The following is a 17,311-nucleotide window of genomic DNA, read 5'->3' as shown; positions in this document are numbered from 1 at the left end:
CAAAATGAGCTCAGTTGTTCGAGAAATGTTACTTTATTTTATATATTCTCCTCAATCCTCACCACAGACAATTTTACAATTAGCCACTTTAGCATTGTATGGCAGAAAGGCAGTGAGTCCACAATTACACCGGCTTTAAACATTTCTCTCCTGGCATTCTGTTGAACTGTAACCTAAAATTACACATTTCTTTAAATACTATCCTCCTACTTGTTTAAATGACCTATTCCAGCACTATACACAAATCTTTTATAGCTGGTCTTATATAATGTCAGCTTTACTGCAATCCAGTGCTGAAGATGTTCATTTTTCAGAAACAGAGAAACTAATTATGAGTTAAAAGTAAATACTGTGGGGTGACACAGTGGCTCAGTGGTTAGCACTGTCGCCGAACAAGAAGAAAGTCCCTGGTTCGTGCCCCTGCTGTGTCAGTTGGCATTTTTGTGTGGAGTTTGCAAGTTTTCCCCGTGTTGGCATGGGTTTCCTCCAGGTGCTCCAGTTTCCCCTATAGTCCAAAAACATGCGCTATAGGTGAATAGAATTAGCTACATTGGTTGTAGTGTGTGTGAATGCAAGAGTGTTGGGTGTTTCCCAGTGCTGAATTGCAACTCGAATGATATTCGCTGCGTAAAACATTTGCTGGATAAGTTGGCGGATAATTAAAGGGACTAGTCGAATAATAATTAATTACCTGATAATTAAAGGGACTAGCTTAAGGAAATTGAATGAAGTAAACACTGAACACTTGTAAAATGGATATTTATTGGTTTAAAGTTTTCATTGAGTTCAGATTAGGAATAAACAATAATTAAATTCCTGTGATCATTGTTGGCTAAGGTTGGACAGCTGATTTCTGATTGCTGTAACTGTTTATAAAGCTCTGAGATGGCTGAAAGATTTTTGTTTGTTTAATTATGGAAGTGTTATTATTTTCTTGCACTCATACTGATTTGGAACAATTAATGGTGAAAGAAATGGGTAGATTATTATTTTTGAGTAAACCATCCTTGTAACATTACCTTTGCCTTTTCTAACACTGTAAAACTCTTCTCATTGATTAGATTTCTGTGTACGCTAAATTTGGCCCACAGTCTGACATTCCCCTCTCTCTGTCATGAGAAAGTGTATATAGAGGAAAAAATGAACACTTACATAGCTATATTTCCAACTAAGTAATAGATTGACTTTCTCAGTGTAAAAACATGCTGGATAAGTTGGCGGTTCATTCTGCTGTGGCAACCCCAGATTAATAAAGGGACTAAGTAAGGGAAAATAAAAAGGAATGAATGAATAATAGATTGAATTCTTGCAGCTTGTTGAACACGTTGATGGTTGATGACGAAGGATCAGCAGTGAGCGTCCAGCACATGACCATGCATTTAGACTATTAAACAGTTTCTGCAACACAAGAATAAAAACATCAAATTATCGCACTGTAAAACCCAATAAGGTAAGGCAAATCAACCTGTTTAAGGAAACCAATTGCAACAAACCATTTGAGTTCAAAAACAAATCTAAATGAGTACTGTAAACTTAATCCATTTAAGTTAAATGAGGTATTTGATTAACTTCTTACCTTCAACTCTCTTTTCAAATGAATAGATTTAACTTTCAGTAAATTTTGAGTTAACTACACTCATTACATTTGATAAAATTGACTGTTGGGTTTACAGTGAAATGTAAATGGTTTGTGGGAATCGGTTTTCTCAATCAGTTTGAGTTGCCTTAACTTATTGGGTTTTACAGTACTCAATTGGTTTCAGTTCTCTTCACTTATTGGGTTTTTCTGTGCTCAAATTGATTCGTTTACTCAAATGGATTAAGTTCACAGTACTCATTGGGATTAGTTTTCGAACTTAAATGGTTTGTTGCTATCGGTTTTCTCAGATGGTTTGAGTTACCTTTACTATTTGGGTTTTATAGTATAATAAAATAGCATGTAGTGGAATTAATATAAGCAGTGTAATTAACTTCAGTATTAGTGGCAGAGAGCGATTCTCGACAGCGATTCTCCAGCACAGAAGTGTCTAAACCAGGTACTGCATATATCCTTATCTACATTCTCTTCAACACACCTATATGGAAGTTTCTATACCTAGAAAGAGCTTGATTAGCTGGTTCACGTGTGTTTAATTAGGATTGGAACTAAGATATAGGGTTTAGACACCCCTGGCCTAGCTTTAAATGAACTCAATAGCTGCTGTGGATTTTAATAATGAAGCAATACTTTAAACGCATATGTTGGGGAACAAAAACTATGGCATCAAAGTAAAAAGAAAAACAAAAGTTTTTACACTGTTTGACTTTGATAATATTCGGCCAAATTCTCAAGGAAAAGCAAGGAAAGAAAATAACTGTGCGCTAATGTAGAAATGGTGCAGATTACTACATATAAGTAACACTCTGCTGGCATTAGAGCTATATATGGGGAAAAACGCTTTCCAGATGCTTTTTTTCCAAAAACAGGGACAGATAATGGAAGGGGCATTTCATTGGCCGTGAAATACTGCTAAAAATATGGTAGATACCACTCTGACAATCCCATGTGAAATCTAGGAATTGCTTTTTGCAGTAAATGCCTTTGATGCATATAATTTGACACATTGTACACGGGATCCCTCTTTTCTTGTGACCAGAGCAAACCACTCCCAAAGCTTGAGGTTTTCTTGGCACTGTCTGAGTCATAATAATACGTTAAAAAGCATTCCCATCAGCTAAGACTTTCAATGTCTCCTTGGACTGGCCATTTCCAGAAGCGTCTGTGGTCTGCAGAGAGGAGATGCAGGTTTTGCTCTGTCTGGTTTGTGCTTTTGACCTTTTTGGTCAGCATTATTCACTACCTTTACCGCTCGGAGATGATGGAATGGTGCATCCGACGAAACCTGCTCAGAATGACCTGTCCTTGGCAACAGTAAGTCCAAGTTATTATTATAAATATGGAAATATTGCTAAATAAATTTTTCATTTTTTTAATAATATTTACAGCATGTTTTTTTAAATATCAAAAGGATATTTATCATTATCTTTCAATTCATTTCTAGACAACACAAGTTTTAATTGTAAAAAGAGCTTTGAAATCTGGTTTGGGTAAAAAAAAACCTGATTTTCAATTACAACAAATAAAAACATTCCTTGACCAACACTCAGTTAACTTGACAGTTTTTTGAAATTTAACTGCATTAAACATAAAACAATTACGTTGTCCCAAAAAACTCAAGAATTGTAATGATTCAGCTAGTTTTAAATAGTTTAAAGCAGCTAGGTAGTTTAAAAAAGAAGCAAAATCTTTGAAGTGTCCAGTGGAGAAAGCTCTAAAATGTTGATATATTTTTTTTAAATAAATTACCCTTTAACAAAACAAATCACAGTTTCTTAACAAATTTTATCAAGCTCTAAAGTATATAGATCTATGAATTTAGTTTCTATATAGATCTATGATTTTAGTAAAAGTTATTTTAAAAGATAATTTAGGGCGATGCAGTGGTGCAATAGGTAGTGCTGTCGCCTCACAGCAAGAAGGTCGCTGGTTCGAACCTCGGCTCAGTTGGCGTTTCTGTGTGGAGTTTGCATGTTCTCCTTGTGTTCGCGTGGGTTTCTTCCGGGTGCTCCGGTTTCCCCCACAGTCCAGGCATGTGGTACAGGTGAATTGGGTAGGCTAAAGTGTCCGTAGTTTATGTGTGTGTGTGTGTGTGGATGTTTCCCAGAGATGGGTTGCGGCTGGAAGGGCATCCGTTGCGTCAAAATGCTGGATAAGTTGGTGGTTCATTCCGCTGTGACAACCCTGGATTAATAAAGGGACTAAGCCGACAAGAAAATGAATGAATTTTTTATTTTACAATAAAAAAAAATACATTTATATATATGAATATGTATTATAATATTATATATATTATATATATATATATATATACATATACATATACAAACAAGTCCAATTACACTGATTCACATAAAGTTTAAAAACTGTTGAGGATGAAATACACAAAAATGCCAGTCTTATTTTCATTGGGGTCCTTGAAAATCCTAAAAACGAGCAAATCGAACAAGCAAATCATAAAAGGAGTGCAAACATCGTCAGCTCAGCAACTCGTCAACAAGATCTTCAATTTCAACCATAAAACAACCATTTTTTAATTTCCCTTCTAAAACACACAAATTGAATCTCTTTAAAACGCTTATAGGCAATATATACAAAGCAACAAAGCTAGTGTACCTTAAAGTATTTCTACCCATTTCACTTTTAAATCTTCAAGAATAATACCTGCTACTTGCTCTTGAAGAATGCAGTGTACCTCAATAACTTAAACATGATCATCAAGAAAATATTTTGCTACCATTTTCTGTAAAATCTTTAACATCATCACTAATTTCAAAAACGTTTTTTCGACTTGAATAAAAATACTTTTACTAGAATGTTTTTCATGTAAATGTGTCAGTGGAGGTACTTTCATGACAATTCTACACAACTTATTTTGGACTCTGCAATTTATTTTTCACTTTTTAGAACTACCTTTTGTACCAAAAGGCTGTATCAATAGTAGAAATATGCTGCACTAATGCACTAGGCAATATTTTTTAAATATATTTAAGTTTGGGTATCTAAGAGCTCTCCCTGTCTTGCAAAAAAATGTCGTTTTAGAACAAATTTTTGAATGGACTATACCAGCTATCTTCTTACCTGTCAGATTGCTATTTAAGATGCAACCAAAATATTTAACTTCATGTTTAGGTGTAATCATTTGTTCTTCTATTTTTCCCTCTGACCCGACACATTTTCTCAGTTTCACAATAATTATATCATAATTATTGTTTAATTACATATATCAAAAACATACATTCTACTGACATAATATAATAAAAATACACAAATGCAACTTTTTTTTACTTTAGATCATACACATGCAAAGTCAGGCTTTACATTTTAATTGCTATTTACTGTGTTTCTACAGAAATACTTGCAGCAATTCTATAGTTTTCAAGCAGATTCTGCAGGCCGCAAAAGAAGAAGTCGTCCCTCTTTCTCTTCCAAACTGAAGGATATGCAGAGTTTTTTTGGTTTGAACGGGACAGGAACCCTGAACGCAGACACTCTCGCTGTCATGAGGACTCCTCGATGTGGCGTCTCAGATGTGGAGGATTATAGTCACCGGCGTGGAAACAGGTGGAAGAAAAACATCATCACTTATGGGTAAACTCCATTTTTATGTTGTGTATGTTACTGCTCTGTATCTTGATGTATGGTAATTTAAGTGGTATAATCTTAGTGTTGGCCGGTACACCAATGACTTACCAGTGAATACAGTGGATGATCTGATCTCTTCGGCTCTGGATGTCTGGGCCAAAGCCAGTCCTCTCACATTCTTGAGGTCGTATTCCCATCAGGCGGACATCATGGTGGAGTTTGTTGGAAAAGGTAAGGTCGCATTCGCTTATTGAGGTACTTCTGAAGTATGGTATTAGTTCATTGTGCTATGTCATTAATTCTGTCTGTTATTTTAAAGTTGCAATTACAAAAACACTTACATATCTGTTTGTTTCTGCCAAAAGATTAAAAAGAAATAAATACTGTGGAAATAAAAATGTATATAATCTAGTTCTTTGGTCAAAAAAATCTAATTTCATTCAAAAACTACAGAAGGCCAAGTGTTAGGAGACTTTCAACCTATTGTCTCTGTGCCCTTCCTGACTATCTGGGAGGCTCCAAAATGGCTAATTGTATTAACACCTATGCGTTTGAATGGGTACTATTATGTTGATGAGATTAGGGCTGGGGAAATGTCATTTACCTGGCTGACTCCGGTACTTCATTTGCATGTTTTGTTTAGATTTGACTCCACCTCTATGTATCACTGCCTTGCTAAGATGTATTTAAATTAAGTGCAAAGATGCACTCATTTAGATTCTTTGATGCTGAACAGAAATGACGAGTTCTCATTAAATACCTGAATAGTCTTCTGGTCTATCTCTTCTTTTATTCACAACAATACGTAGCATGCAGTTACTATCTAACAATCATGGTTTTTCTCAGAAGTTATAAGCCAAGATGTAAAACTATGTTGTGAGGAAAAAATTTATAACGTTCTAAAGAAATTCTGACTTCGTATCTCAGTTTCTGAAAATGTAACACTTCCACTGTTAAGGGAAACGTGGGCTTGTAGAAAATAGGGATGCTCTGATAAGGATTTTTGAAGCCGATACCAAGTACCGATTTTGTGTCATGGTGATCGGCCGATGCAAAGTACAGATTCTGATGCTTTATAATGCAGGTTCATTCTAAGCATGATACTTAAGGGGAGATCTCTCCTTACATCTGAGAATAAATTAAGGATGTTGCATATAATCCCTTAAATGTATCTCTTATAACCAGTTAGGTGTGGTCAGAAGCAGCTTTACAGAAAAACATTTAAAACAACAAACAAATTGATAAGAAAAATACAAACAATGAAAGTTAGAAACACTGCAAATGATAAAAGACGAATTTAACATGTCTTAATTAAGAAAAAGTTAGGAACACATATTTGATGCATAAGAAGTTCAAATGCACACATAAATCCATTACATAACCATTTACTGAAAGGAAATTTACCTATGAACTACTGTTTATTGCAACAAGTATATTACAAGAAGTTATATTATTGAATGTTCATGTTAAATATATATATATATATATATATATATATATATATATATATATATATATATATATATATATACATATATACATATATATATATATATATATATATATATGTATCTATATATATATATATATATATATATATGTAAACATATATGTATATGTATTACATATATATATATAATTTATGTAATATTTACAGTTTTTAGTGAACTTGCAATATTGTCAGAAACACAGAAGTTCCTTCAGTTCCTATATGTAAAAAGGCCTAAATACATGCAAGGCCATTCAAATATATTGCTCATCTCTAACTATTACAAACACTTGCGATTTGTTCATAAGATCGGCCAGATCCGTGAGCACCAATCAAGTCATTATATGTGATACAGATCTCCAGCCGATCGATTGAAGCATTCCTAGCGGAAAACTATGTAGTATATATTGCAATTCTGTCTTTCTACCCCCTTTAGAATTGCAAGTTTAAAATTGGAAATTGTAAAAATGTAAGAAAAAAACAAGATATGAACAAGAATCGCAAGCTATCAACTTGCAGAAGTGATTTTATACCTCGCTATTTTGAGAGAGCCCATAAGCTTGCAACTGCAAGATAAAAACCTGCAATTGTGATGTGAGAATAGATTATTGATTTTTTCACAATATTATAAATAAAAAAAAATTTGCTTTTCATTAAAATAAAAAAAAGATCATTGGGTGTTTCCCAGTGCTGGGTTGTGGCTGGAAGGGCATCCGCTGCGTAAAACACATGCTGGATATGTTGGACGAATTAGCCACTAAACTGACAAAACGTAAAAAAGTTAGTCATAAATTTGATCACATTTGAAAAACAATTGTCAAAATATAAGATAAAGTAATTGAGAAGTAAACTCAAAATTACCAGATCAAGTACTGGATAAACAAAACGTCACAATTACAAGACAAATTCAAAAATAGGAGAAACATTTTTTTCTGTCGGCGACGCAGTGGCGCAGTAGGTAATGCTGGCGCCTCACAGGCTCGCTGCTTCAAACCTCGGCTTGGCTCAGCTCAGTTGGCTCCACTGTGTGGAGTTTGCATGTTCTCCCTGCGTTTGCGTGGGTTTCCTCCGGGTGCTCCGGTTTCCCCCACAGTCCAAAGACATGCGGTACAGGTGAATTTGGGTAGGCTAAATTGTCCGTAGTGTATGAGTGTGTGTGTGAATGAGTGTGTAAATGTTTCCCAGAAATGGGTTGCGGTTGCAAGGGCATCCGCTGCGTAAAAATGTGCTTGATAAGTTGGTGGTTCATTCCACTGTGGCGACCCCGGATTAATAAAGGGACTAAGCCAACAAAAAAATGAATGAATTTTTTTCTGTCATCAACGTCTAGAACATGGAGACTTTTTCCCGTTTGATGGTCCTGACGGCACACTGGCCCATGCTTTCGGCCCAGGGGAAGGTATTGGTGGAGACGTTCATTTTGATGAAGCTGAAGTATGGACGGCTGGCTACAATGGTGATGCATATTTTATTTAATTGACATATTTTACAGTTAAATGTTACATTTTCTTTTACTTGACATACAAATCTGAATATCTGTTTTCTCTTTTTTTCTTCAGGATTTAACCTGTATGTTGTCGCAGCCCATGAGTTTGGTCATGCACTTGGTTTGAAACACTCGCAATTGCCGGAATCGGTTATGTATCCCACATACAAACGTAGAAAAACACACAATCTGCTCTCCAGTGAAGACATCACAAACATCAACACGCTCTACGGTAAAGCATAAACCATGTTTTACACTATGAAAGCGTAACATTGTGGGAATAGAGGCCCCGTTTCTTTTCCGTATTTATGTGAGAGATCACATGTCTGTGTTTTTTTTCCATCCAACAGGGCCAAGAGACAAAAGGCCCTATCCTTCTTCAAGATTCAGCTGGAGCAATCCCAGCACCCCCTGGTACAGTGGTTCATATTTCCCTGTGTCGTTCAAAGACACATGTAATCCCCATCTGAAGTTTGATGCTGTAACTACTGTAGGAGATGCCATTTTCTTCTTCAGGGACAAGTGAGTTACATTACACACAGGCTGCATCTGAAAGTTGATGTTGTAATTACATTTTTATAATCTTATAATTACAACTAACAATTTAGAGTATTTCTTACAATCATGACGGGTGTTTTATGATTATGACTTTATTTCTTGTAATTTGATATTTTACCTCTCAGTTTTAACTATTTCTCACATCCGTCTCTCTTTCAGTCAATGGAATGGTCTTTATATCTCAAAACTGTGATAACTTTTGTTGGAATGATTAGCCAATTCTATACGTGTTCAATAAAAAAGGACAGGAGAGGTTTTTCTTTAATGTCAAAAATCTTAGTACTTCATTGCAGTGGTTCTCAAACTTTTTTCACCAAGTACCACCTCAGAAAAAATGGTCTCTCCAAGTACCACCATAATGACTGCTATTGAAATACATAGTGTGCCTAATTAAGTGGCTGCAGCTCTACACAGTTCACAAACGTTATAAATATTTATTATTGTCAGCCACTTCAAACATAATAAATAGTTTGAACAATAACACACTTACAGTAAAAAAAAACATACATTTTAAACACGTTTAAATTAAAATGTGATTTTAAAAGTTAATTAAAAATGGCACTCTTCTTATAAAGTTAAATCAAAACTGCTGTACTTAAATGTAAAGTATTATCATAAATAATAATACTGGCCAGCCCAGGTGGGTCCCACGTGGGCCAGCTTGCATATAATACTGTAATATATAAATATATAATATATAAATATCTTTCTTTCTTTCTTTATTAGGTACACCGTTTCCTTTATCAAGTAAACCTTACTAGTATCAAGTTGGACCCCCATTTTTCTTCGTATTGAGACTTTCTTAATTCTTCATAACATAAATTCAACAAGTTACAGGAAATATTCCTCAGAGATTTTGGTCCACATTGGCCTGTTATCCTGCCGGAAGTACCTACCGGAAGTAGTCACAATTTACTTTATATGCAAGTGTATTTATTAAAGGCGTGGTCCAGAATATAATTTTAAGGCTTGGTTCTGTTTATAATATGCAAAGCAACGTGTGCTCATGTTTCACTTGAAGGAAATCACATTATTTTTTCATTAAACGTACTTTGATTTGATTACTTTGATACAGCTACTCTGCTAACATAAGAAACTTATTTTCAAGTTCCACTGAAAGGCCCGCCTTCAAGAGGCTCAGATTGGTCATCTATCGTAATGTGCTGTGTTTTGATTATTGGCTCCACGTCACGCCCGTACAAGCATGCACTTTTTTGCTGTGTAAACAGTCAGTCAACCCATGCCTGCTCTCTAAAATAAAATTTGACAAGTGTCTGTAACGAGTGAAAATGGGGTGTGGCTCCTTTAAGAGAGATCACCATTATGTATGTGTGTGAGTGTGTGTGAATTGTCTACATACGAGAACCACATGTGCGCTGGACCAATGTTTATTTTTTATTTTTCTCTGATGCTCGGATTAAGTTATTTTCTAATAATATACAGTGACACTGTTGACAGAAGAATAAAGCACTAGATGTGGGATGCGAGTTTGGCAATCTCTCCTGTATTTTTTTAACTCAGCTCGTTCCTTGACATCTTTTACATATATTGGGATTATGCATGCTTAAGTTATATGAATCATTTACATATCTTTTGCGAGTTCATTATCTTAGATGTAAAACACAGTTGTGTGTGTGTGTGTGTGTGTGTGTATGTATATATATACATTATGTGTACATAATATATATTATGTACCATATGTACATTCATATATATATATATATATATATATATATATATATATATATATATATATATATATATATATATATATATATATATATATATATACACACACACACATATAAATACATATATATATACACATTCATATATATATATATATATATATATATATATATATATATATATATATATATATATATATATATATATATGTGTGTGTGTGTGTGTGTGTGTGTGTGTAGCGGTTTGACTGATAAATATGAATTTGTAGCTAAATCATTTGCGGTGCCAAACAGCATTTCCTGTTGTTTACATCTTTGCTACAGTATACCGTTAACGCTAGACACTGTACATGTCATGATCAAATTTAACCAATTTAAACACTTAGAGGTTGTGGATATGAGTCCACAGCTTCTGCTTGTTGGAGCTGCTCCTTCTTTGAGGAGATTTTAACCGAATACAGCTCTGAACTGGGAGAGACTTTGGAAGCTGTGTTTTGTCAAATCATGCTTGCTCTATAATTTATAGGTTTTTTAAATAAAGTGTATTTACACTTTACTTTACACTTCAAGTAAAGTGTTACCCTATATTTCTTATAGTTTCCACCATTTCTTACAGTTTTTTTTTGTCTAGGTTTATTAAATATAACTCATTGTATATTATTTGTACCATTTCAGCTACATGTGGATCAAACACAATGATCAAAAGGATATAAAAGAAGGCCCCATCAGCAACTTCATGCCAAAAATTGATTGCCATATTGACGCTGCTTATTGGGTCCCACAGCGGTCAACTGCATATTTGTTTAACGGTACATTCATTATTTGATATTAAACAGCTCTCTGTTTCCTTCAAAATGTTAAACAACACAAATGATCTTTGCTTTCTTCAACACAGGGACCACTTTCTGGACTGTGAAAGGATCACAAGTAAAAGGCAGAGCAAAAAACATCAGCAGTCTAGGCTTTCCATCGTGGGTTCAGCAGGTTGATGCTGCCGTCCACATTCACAAAACTGTACACACCCTGTTCTTCACACAACACCAGTACTGGAGGTGAACTATAGAGATACAACAGCAACATATCACTAATATCTGCTTTAAAGGTTTAATCCACCCCAAAATTTTAATTTGCTGTTAATTTACCCAAGGCCATCCAAGATATAAGACACTATTTTTCTTAAGCCGGACATCAAGTAAGATTTTTAGCATGAACTGTGCTTCTTGGTTATCCTTTTAATGCATAAAAAGACAATGGCTACTTTGAAAGTCAAAAATATATGTACAGGCAAAACTGAATTCATATTTGTGGCTCCTGATGAAGTGCTGATTACAGTAATGTTGTAGTGTTCTGTTTTCTGCACAGACGGATTGTTTTGATTCATAGTCTTTGATATTTTTATTATAGGAACTACGGGTATTAATTTTGTTTTGCCTGTATATTTTTTTTTGCCCCTAAAAATGCTGACAGTCCTTGCATTTCATGAATCACCAAGGACCACAGTTGCAGCTAAATATCTTTCGTTCTACTGAAGAAAAAAGTCACCTACATCTTGGATCGCCTAAAGTGAGTACATTAGTGAATCTTTATTTGGTTATTGTCAGAGATGTATAGTAACGAAGTAGAACTACTTCACTACTGTACTTAAGTACTAAAAGGCAGTATCTGTACTTTACTGGAGTATTATTTTTTTCTCCTACTTCCACTTTTACTTAAGTACATATTTTCCATGAGTTTAATACTTTTACTCCGATAGATTTTTTATGTGCTGCATCGTTACTCGTTACTAGGGGTGTCAAAATGATCGATATCAGTTCAGTAATAGATCATAAACGGTTATTACGTGATGACGTCATTTATCTCCTATGCGCGATGTCGCAATACTATGGCGGAGGACGGAGGCGCGGTGAGGCGGCACAGCACACAAGCCGCTATTTCACTATTATGGAGAAATGTTGTAAAACTTCGCCTCTGCCTCTCGCTTTCTCACTTTGGACATTTGACCCGCTGGCCTGTTTGTAAGGTAACTTTTCCTCTCTTCTCGGCTGTTAAAGCTGTGGATCCATCCAGACACGATGTGTCTGATGTGCAAGTTTTCTCCACTGTGTCTATTACCTGTGATAATCGCGTATTCTTCCCGCCATGGCTGAACAGCGCTTCATTTCTAAAGCCCTTTCTGTTGAGCAGGTGAAAAGTAACCAATCATAAGACCTCGCCTGTCAGTGCTCAAAAAGCAGGCGGGATAATATTGACATGAGTTTATTAGCTGTAAATGCTCATGCAGTCTTCTGTGCATGAGTTTTGTTTGGTCAAATTAAAGGTACGGTTCATATATCTGACTGCTGTATTAAAGAACGAAATTGTATTACAAAAAATCCTTTAACTGTCACACCAAGACAACAGCAATAGAATTTTTTTGATTGCATTTCTCCTAATGTCGCTAATTTAACACAATCAATGCATTTTTTTTCTCAACACATCCCATAATTTCTAAAATATCAGCCTCTACCAAATGGTTAAGATGTTGGTTTATGGTAAAAGTACCAGAATTAATAAATATACTACAGAAAATATAAAGTGTAAGACAAATTTAATTAAAAACAATAAAAAAAATTAAACTAAATCATAGCCATAAGCCATGAAATATTTCAGATTTTCATTAAACACAGTAATATACACACTTTCCTGTTTTTTTTTTTTTTTTTTTTTTTTTTACAAAAAAATCCAAATCAAGTGAATTAGTGCAACAGGATTTAGTTTGCTTGTTTAGTTTAGTTTCACGAGTGCTTCCAGAAGACAGAACTCCTGTTTATTGTGATATTAACCAATCAAACTTCAAAACTCCCAAAGTGTGAGTGTGTGTTTGTGTGTGTGTGAGTGTGAGTGAGAGTGAATAATGTGTGTAAGAGAGAAACTGTGTGATTGTACCTGTGTGTGTGTAAGAGAGAGTGTATGAGAGTGTAAAAGAGTGTATTTATATGTGTTTGTGTGTGCCCATGTATATGTATAACAGTATCGGTATTACACGGATGTTATGAGGAGATGGTGAATTATGTGGATATTATTTATAAAATTTAATCACACTAAATGTTTTTTTTTTTCAGACATTAAAACTACACATAATTTCCTGTAAGGTTTGGATTTAGAGGTTGGATTTGGGGTTAGAGCAATCGAAAGTACAGTTTGTAGAGTATAAAAACAATCGTAACCTATGTAATGTCCCCACAATTCACAAAAATGTGTGTGTGTGAGAGAGAGAGAGATAGCGAGAGAACTGTGTGTGTGTGTGTGTGTGTGTGTGTGAGAGTGTATGAATGTGTGAGAGTGTACATTTAGGTGTGTGCAGGGCAGTGTACGTGTGTGTGTGTGTGTGTGTGTGTGTGTGTGTGTGTGTGTATGAGAGAGAGAGAGAGAGAGAGAGTATGTATGTGAGTGAACATGCTGAATAATCTCATCAGTGAGAGGATTTTCTGGCAAAAGGGCCTGACGTTGTGAGTTCTTGTACCATATAAACTATTTACAAAGAAAAACAGTATCATAAGCCAAGTTTCTTTTCGTTCTGCTTAATCAAGTGTCCCCAAAAAAGATATTTAAAATAAACAAAACAATATGATGTCTTTTGACTTTGACTTTCTTTAATAACTACATTACACAATACTTGTACTTTTACTTTCAGTACTTTAGTAAATTTTGAAATAAACTACTTGCAATACTTAAGTACTAAAAATGTTGAATACTTTAGTACTTCCACTTAACTATGGTGCTTAAAGAGCACTTCTACTTCTACTCAAGTCAATTTTTGATAGAGCACTTGTACTTTTACTTAAGTATGGGTCTCTAGTACTTTATACATCTCTGGTTATTGTGTGAGCTATCCCATTTAAAGACTTTACCACATTATAAAATGCTTTTCTCACAGGTATAATGAACACAATAAGAATATGACTGACTCAATCCCACGTAACATTTCTGATGATTTCCCAGAAATAAGTGGACCCATAAGTGCAGCAATTTATAAAGACGGTGAGTACTAGATAGATCTATAACTTATCTAACATGTATTTGCAGTTATTTTCATTACTTTCATCTATCACTTTCATTTTTCTTCCAGGCTATCTTCATTTATTTATTGGCTCAGATGTGTACAAATATGACATAAAACAAAAGGAAATCATTGGAACTGATAAAACAACTTCCTGGCTTGGATGTTAATAGTCATTCATTAGATTATGGTTTTGTTTAAACCTGGTATTATATTGTGTTTTGGTCAACTAAATCTCAAGTAGCTGAGGACACATTACTGTTAGTATCTGGTGTTTAAATCAGTCTCTTTTGTCCACTTGCCTAAAATCTTTCATTCAAATGTCTATAGGTGGGTATAAACTTTCAATCTATCATTAAACTTTTTTTTATGCAATTTACATATGAACATGAAAGAAGACAACAGAAAATTATATGAGAACAGTTAATTTCTGCTCCACAAAACTGCATTGATCCAGCCTGATTTTACAAGAAAATGTTAGTATTTCACATTTTGTCTGTTTAGTGGCTAAATCGTACAAATTTGGACAAGTTCAGTCGTATGAAAATGTACAATTTTAAAAAGGAGGCATGGCACCCAACCCCGCCCCTAAACCCAACCGTCATTGGCAAGGGTGGATTTAACCAATAAGTAAGGTAAGCCGCTGCTTAGACCCCTAGGAAATCTGAGGGCCAACAAATACCTAGAAGTACCTATGATACCTATAAATTATATATACAATAGTTTTCGTCATATTTTATACAGTGAGGGTCTAAAAGATTTTAATTTGAATGTATTTGTTACGTCTGTGCAAATGTGTCGCCCACCTTCAATCATGGACCAGGGGTGTGTTTCCGAAAACCATGGTTAGCCAACTAAAGTCGCAAGTTGCGTCTTTGCAAACATAGTTCGTTGATTTGGCTTTTCCAAAATCCATCTCTCCAACGAACATTCGTAAGCTGCATTGCAAACTTGTACACTTGCAACTACACCTAGAGCTGTAGTTAGAAACATAATCCCTGGCTGTTTTTATTCCCAGTTGTCTCCCCTTTGCCCTATTTATTTAGAACATTCAAACATTTAAACTAGGAATGATTTAAATTGCGGTCCCTTCGCAGTGCACTTTGAAAACATTGATGTCATTTTGACCACAGCCATGGCTCATGACGAAAGCTGTAGGTGACCTATTATTTAAAAGCAGAATTTACAATGCGTCTCCAAAGCTTGCGAGAACAAAAAAAACACAGCATACATTAATACTTTTAATTTATAGTAAGTTATTTATTAAGTATCTGAACTGCTTATGATATGGGCGGGTTAGTTAGAATATTTCTGCAGTGGCTTAGAATAGACTATGGAATATTCTCAATAATATTTGTAAAGGAAACATAGGCACTATATGTGCCATTTACATATATTTCAATTAATATGGAAAACGAGTGCATGTTTTTACCAAAATTATTATAGATTTTTTTTTAATTATGGGGTTCTTCTCTAAAGAAGTTGTTACATGGACAGAGCATAATTATGAGCGTTTTACGTTATAACTGACATGCTTCAAACAATGGATCTGCGACAGTTTTGGGAAACACTTGTCACTACATTGTTCTCTTCCCAAACGATGCATCATGCTATGACAGTTCAGCTATGATAGTTCATACTATGATAGTTCAGCAAGTTACGTCGTTGTTTGGTAAACGCACCCCTGTCCAGCAGTCAAATCAGAAAAGATTTAGTTTTAAAAAACAAAATAGTTCAGTCATTCATTTTCTTTACTAATGGGGTCGACACAGCAAAATGAACCACCAACTTATCCAGCAAGTTTTTTACGCAGCGGATGCCCTTCCAGCCGCAACCCATCTCTGGGAAACATGCACACACATTCACACACACACTCATACACTACGGACAATTTAGTCTACCCAATTCACCTGATCAGCATGTCTTTGGACTGTGGGGGAAACCGGAGCACCTGGAGGAAACCTATGCGAAGGTTTCGAGAAAATGCAAACTCCACACAGAAATGCCAACTGAGCCGAGATTCGAACCAGCGACCTTCTTGCTGTAAGGCGACAGCAGCACTACCTACTACACCACTACCTCGCCAACAAAATAGTTTGTTAATTCATTATGTTTAGTTTTTAATTAATTTTAAGAAAACAAATCGTTTCAAAAGTTTTACAAGGTGCTTTAAATCTTATTTTTATTTTGCATTACGATAAAATGTAGAAAAGGAGATCGAATGATATAAGAAAAAAAAACAGCAAGAAAGACAGATCATATGGTGTGGTCAATGATTTATATATATATTCTATTTAACTATTATTATTGCAATAACAAAAAAGTAGTCCCAGTATATACACACAAAACAGAATGTCTGTCCAATAATTGGCTTTCAATAATAAGGGAATTATGAATAAAATTTTAGTTTTATAACTTACAAAATATAATAAAGTATTTGTGATAATTTGCTTTATTTCGTAGATTTAAATTATGAATTATTACAGTATCGCGATACTACTTGGAATCGTGATTCTTCAATTGGTATAGCATCATGGCCTAAATTTATGGTATCGTGACAACCCTACTTTACACTTGTGTGTTTAATGTCTTGCTCTTAACAAAACACATCTTAATATGGGCTGTAAACAGGGCTCAATAGTTTTAATTTAAACGCCAAAAATTTAACGGCAAAGAGGCCTGAGATATGACACATTTCAACTGTAATTATGTTGTATTTACTGTATAGCAGCATGTTGTTATTGTATTTAATGTAAGAAATGCACCTGTAACAATTTAAATAGGCAAATGTATCTAAACTAAAATGTGGCGTATTTTATTGTTTGTTTTTTTTCATCTGACAAAATGACATTAAAAATTATGACTATCA

General features: G+C 34.7%; 1 protein-coding gene across 2 annotated transcripts; it reads left to right on the top strand.

Annotated features, from left to right (window-relative positions):
- The first annotated feature begins 922 nt into the window (after positions 1-922).
- Positions 923-17,311, top strand: mmp20b (matrix metallopeptidase 20b (enamelysin)). Of its 2 annotated transcripts, none has more exons than XR_015509512.1 (10): positions 923-2,911; positions 4,950-5,188; positions 5,265-5,413; positions 8,002-8,127; positions 8,231-8,389; positions 8,508-8,679; positions 11,079-11,212; positions 11,299-12,008; positions 14,272-14,423; positions 14,512-14,819. XR_015509512.1 is itself a non-coding variant. In XM_087284227.1 (10 exons), the coding sequence occupies exons 1-10, from the start codon at positions 2,780-2,782 to the stop codon at positions 14,610-14,612; spliced, it is 1,473 nt and encodes a 490-aa protein (XP_087140353.1). In that variant the 5' UTR covers positions 923-2,779; the 3' UTR covers positions 14,613-17,311. The 2 variants fall into 2 exon arrangements, 1 of the variants encoding a protein (XP_087140353.1); XM_087284227.1 differs by having other exon boundaries at positions 11,299-11,455; positions 14,320-14,423; positions 14,512-17,311.

The sequence above is a fragment of the Danio rerio genome, chromosome 15 (assembly GCF_052040795.2).
Source record: "Danio rerio strain M-AB ecotype USA chromosome 15, GRCz13ab, whole genome shotgun sequence".
NCBI classification, from domain to species: domain Eukaryota; kingdom Metazoa; phylum Chordata; class Actinopteri; order Cypriniformes; family Danionidae; genus Danio; species Danio rerio.
This window is presented reverse-complemented; position numbering and strand designations above follow the sequence as displayed.

Excerpts from the sequence above, each read along its gene's own strand:
- mmp20b (XM_087284227.1), top strand. The coding sequence starts at position 2,780 with ATGCAGGTTTTGCTCTGTCTGGTTTGTGCTTTTGACCTTTTTGGTCAG. Across the intron at positions 8,680-11,078 it reads ATTTTCTTCTTCAGGGACAA|CTACATGTGGATCAAACACA; the intron begins GTGAGTTACATT and ends GTACCATTTCAG. Across the intron at positions 14,424-14,511 it reads TGCAGCAATTTATAAAGACG|GCTATCTTCATTTATTTATT; the intron begins GTGAGTACTAGA and ends TTTTTCTTCCAG.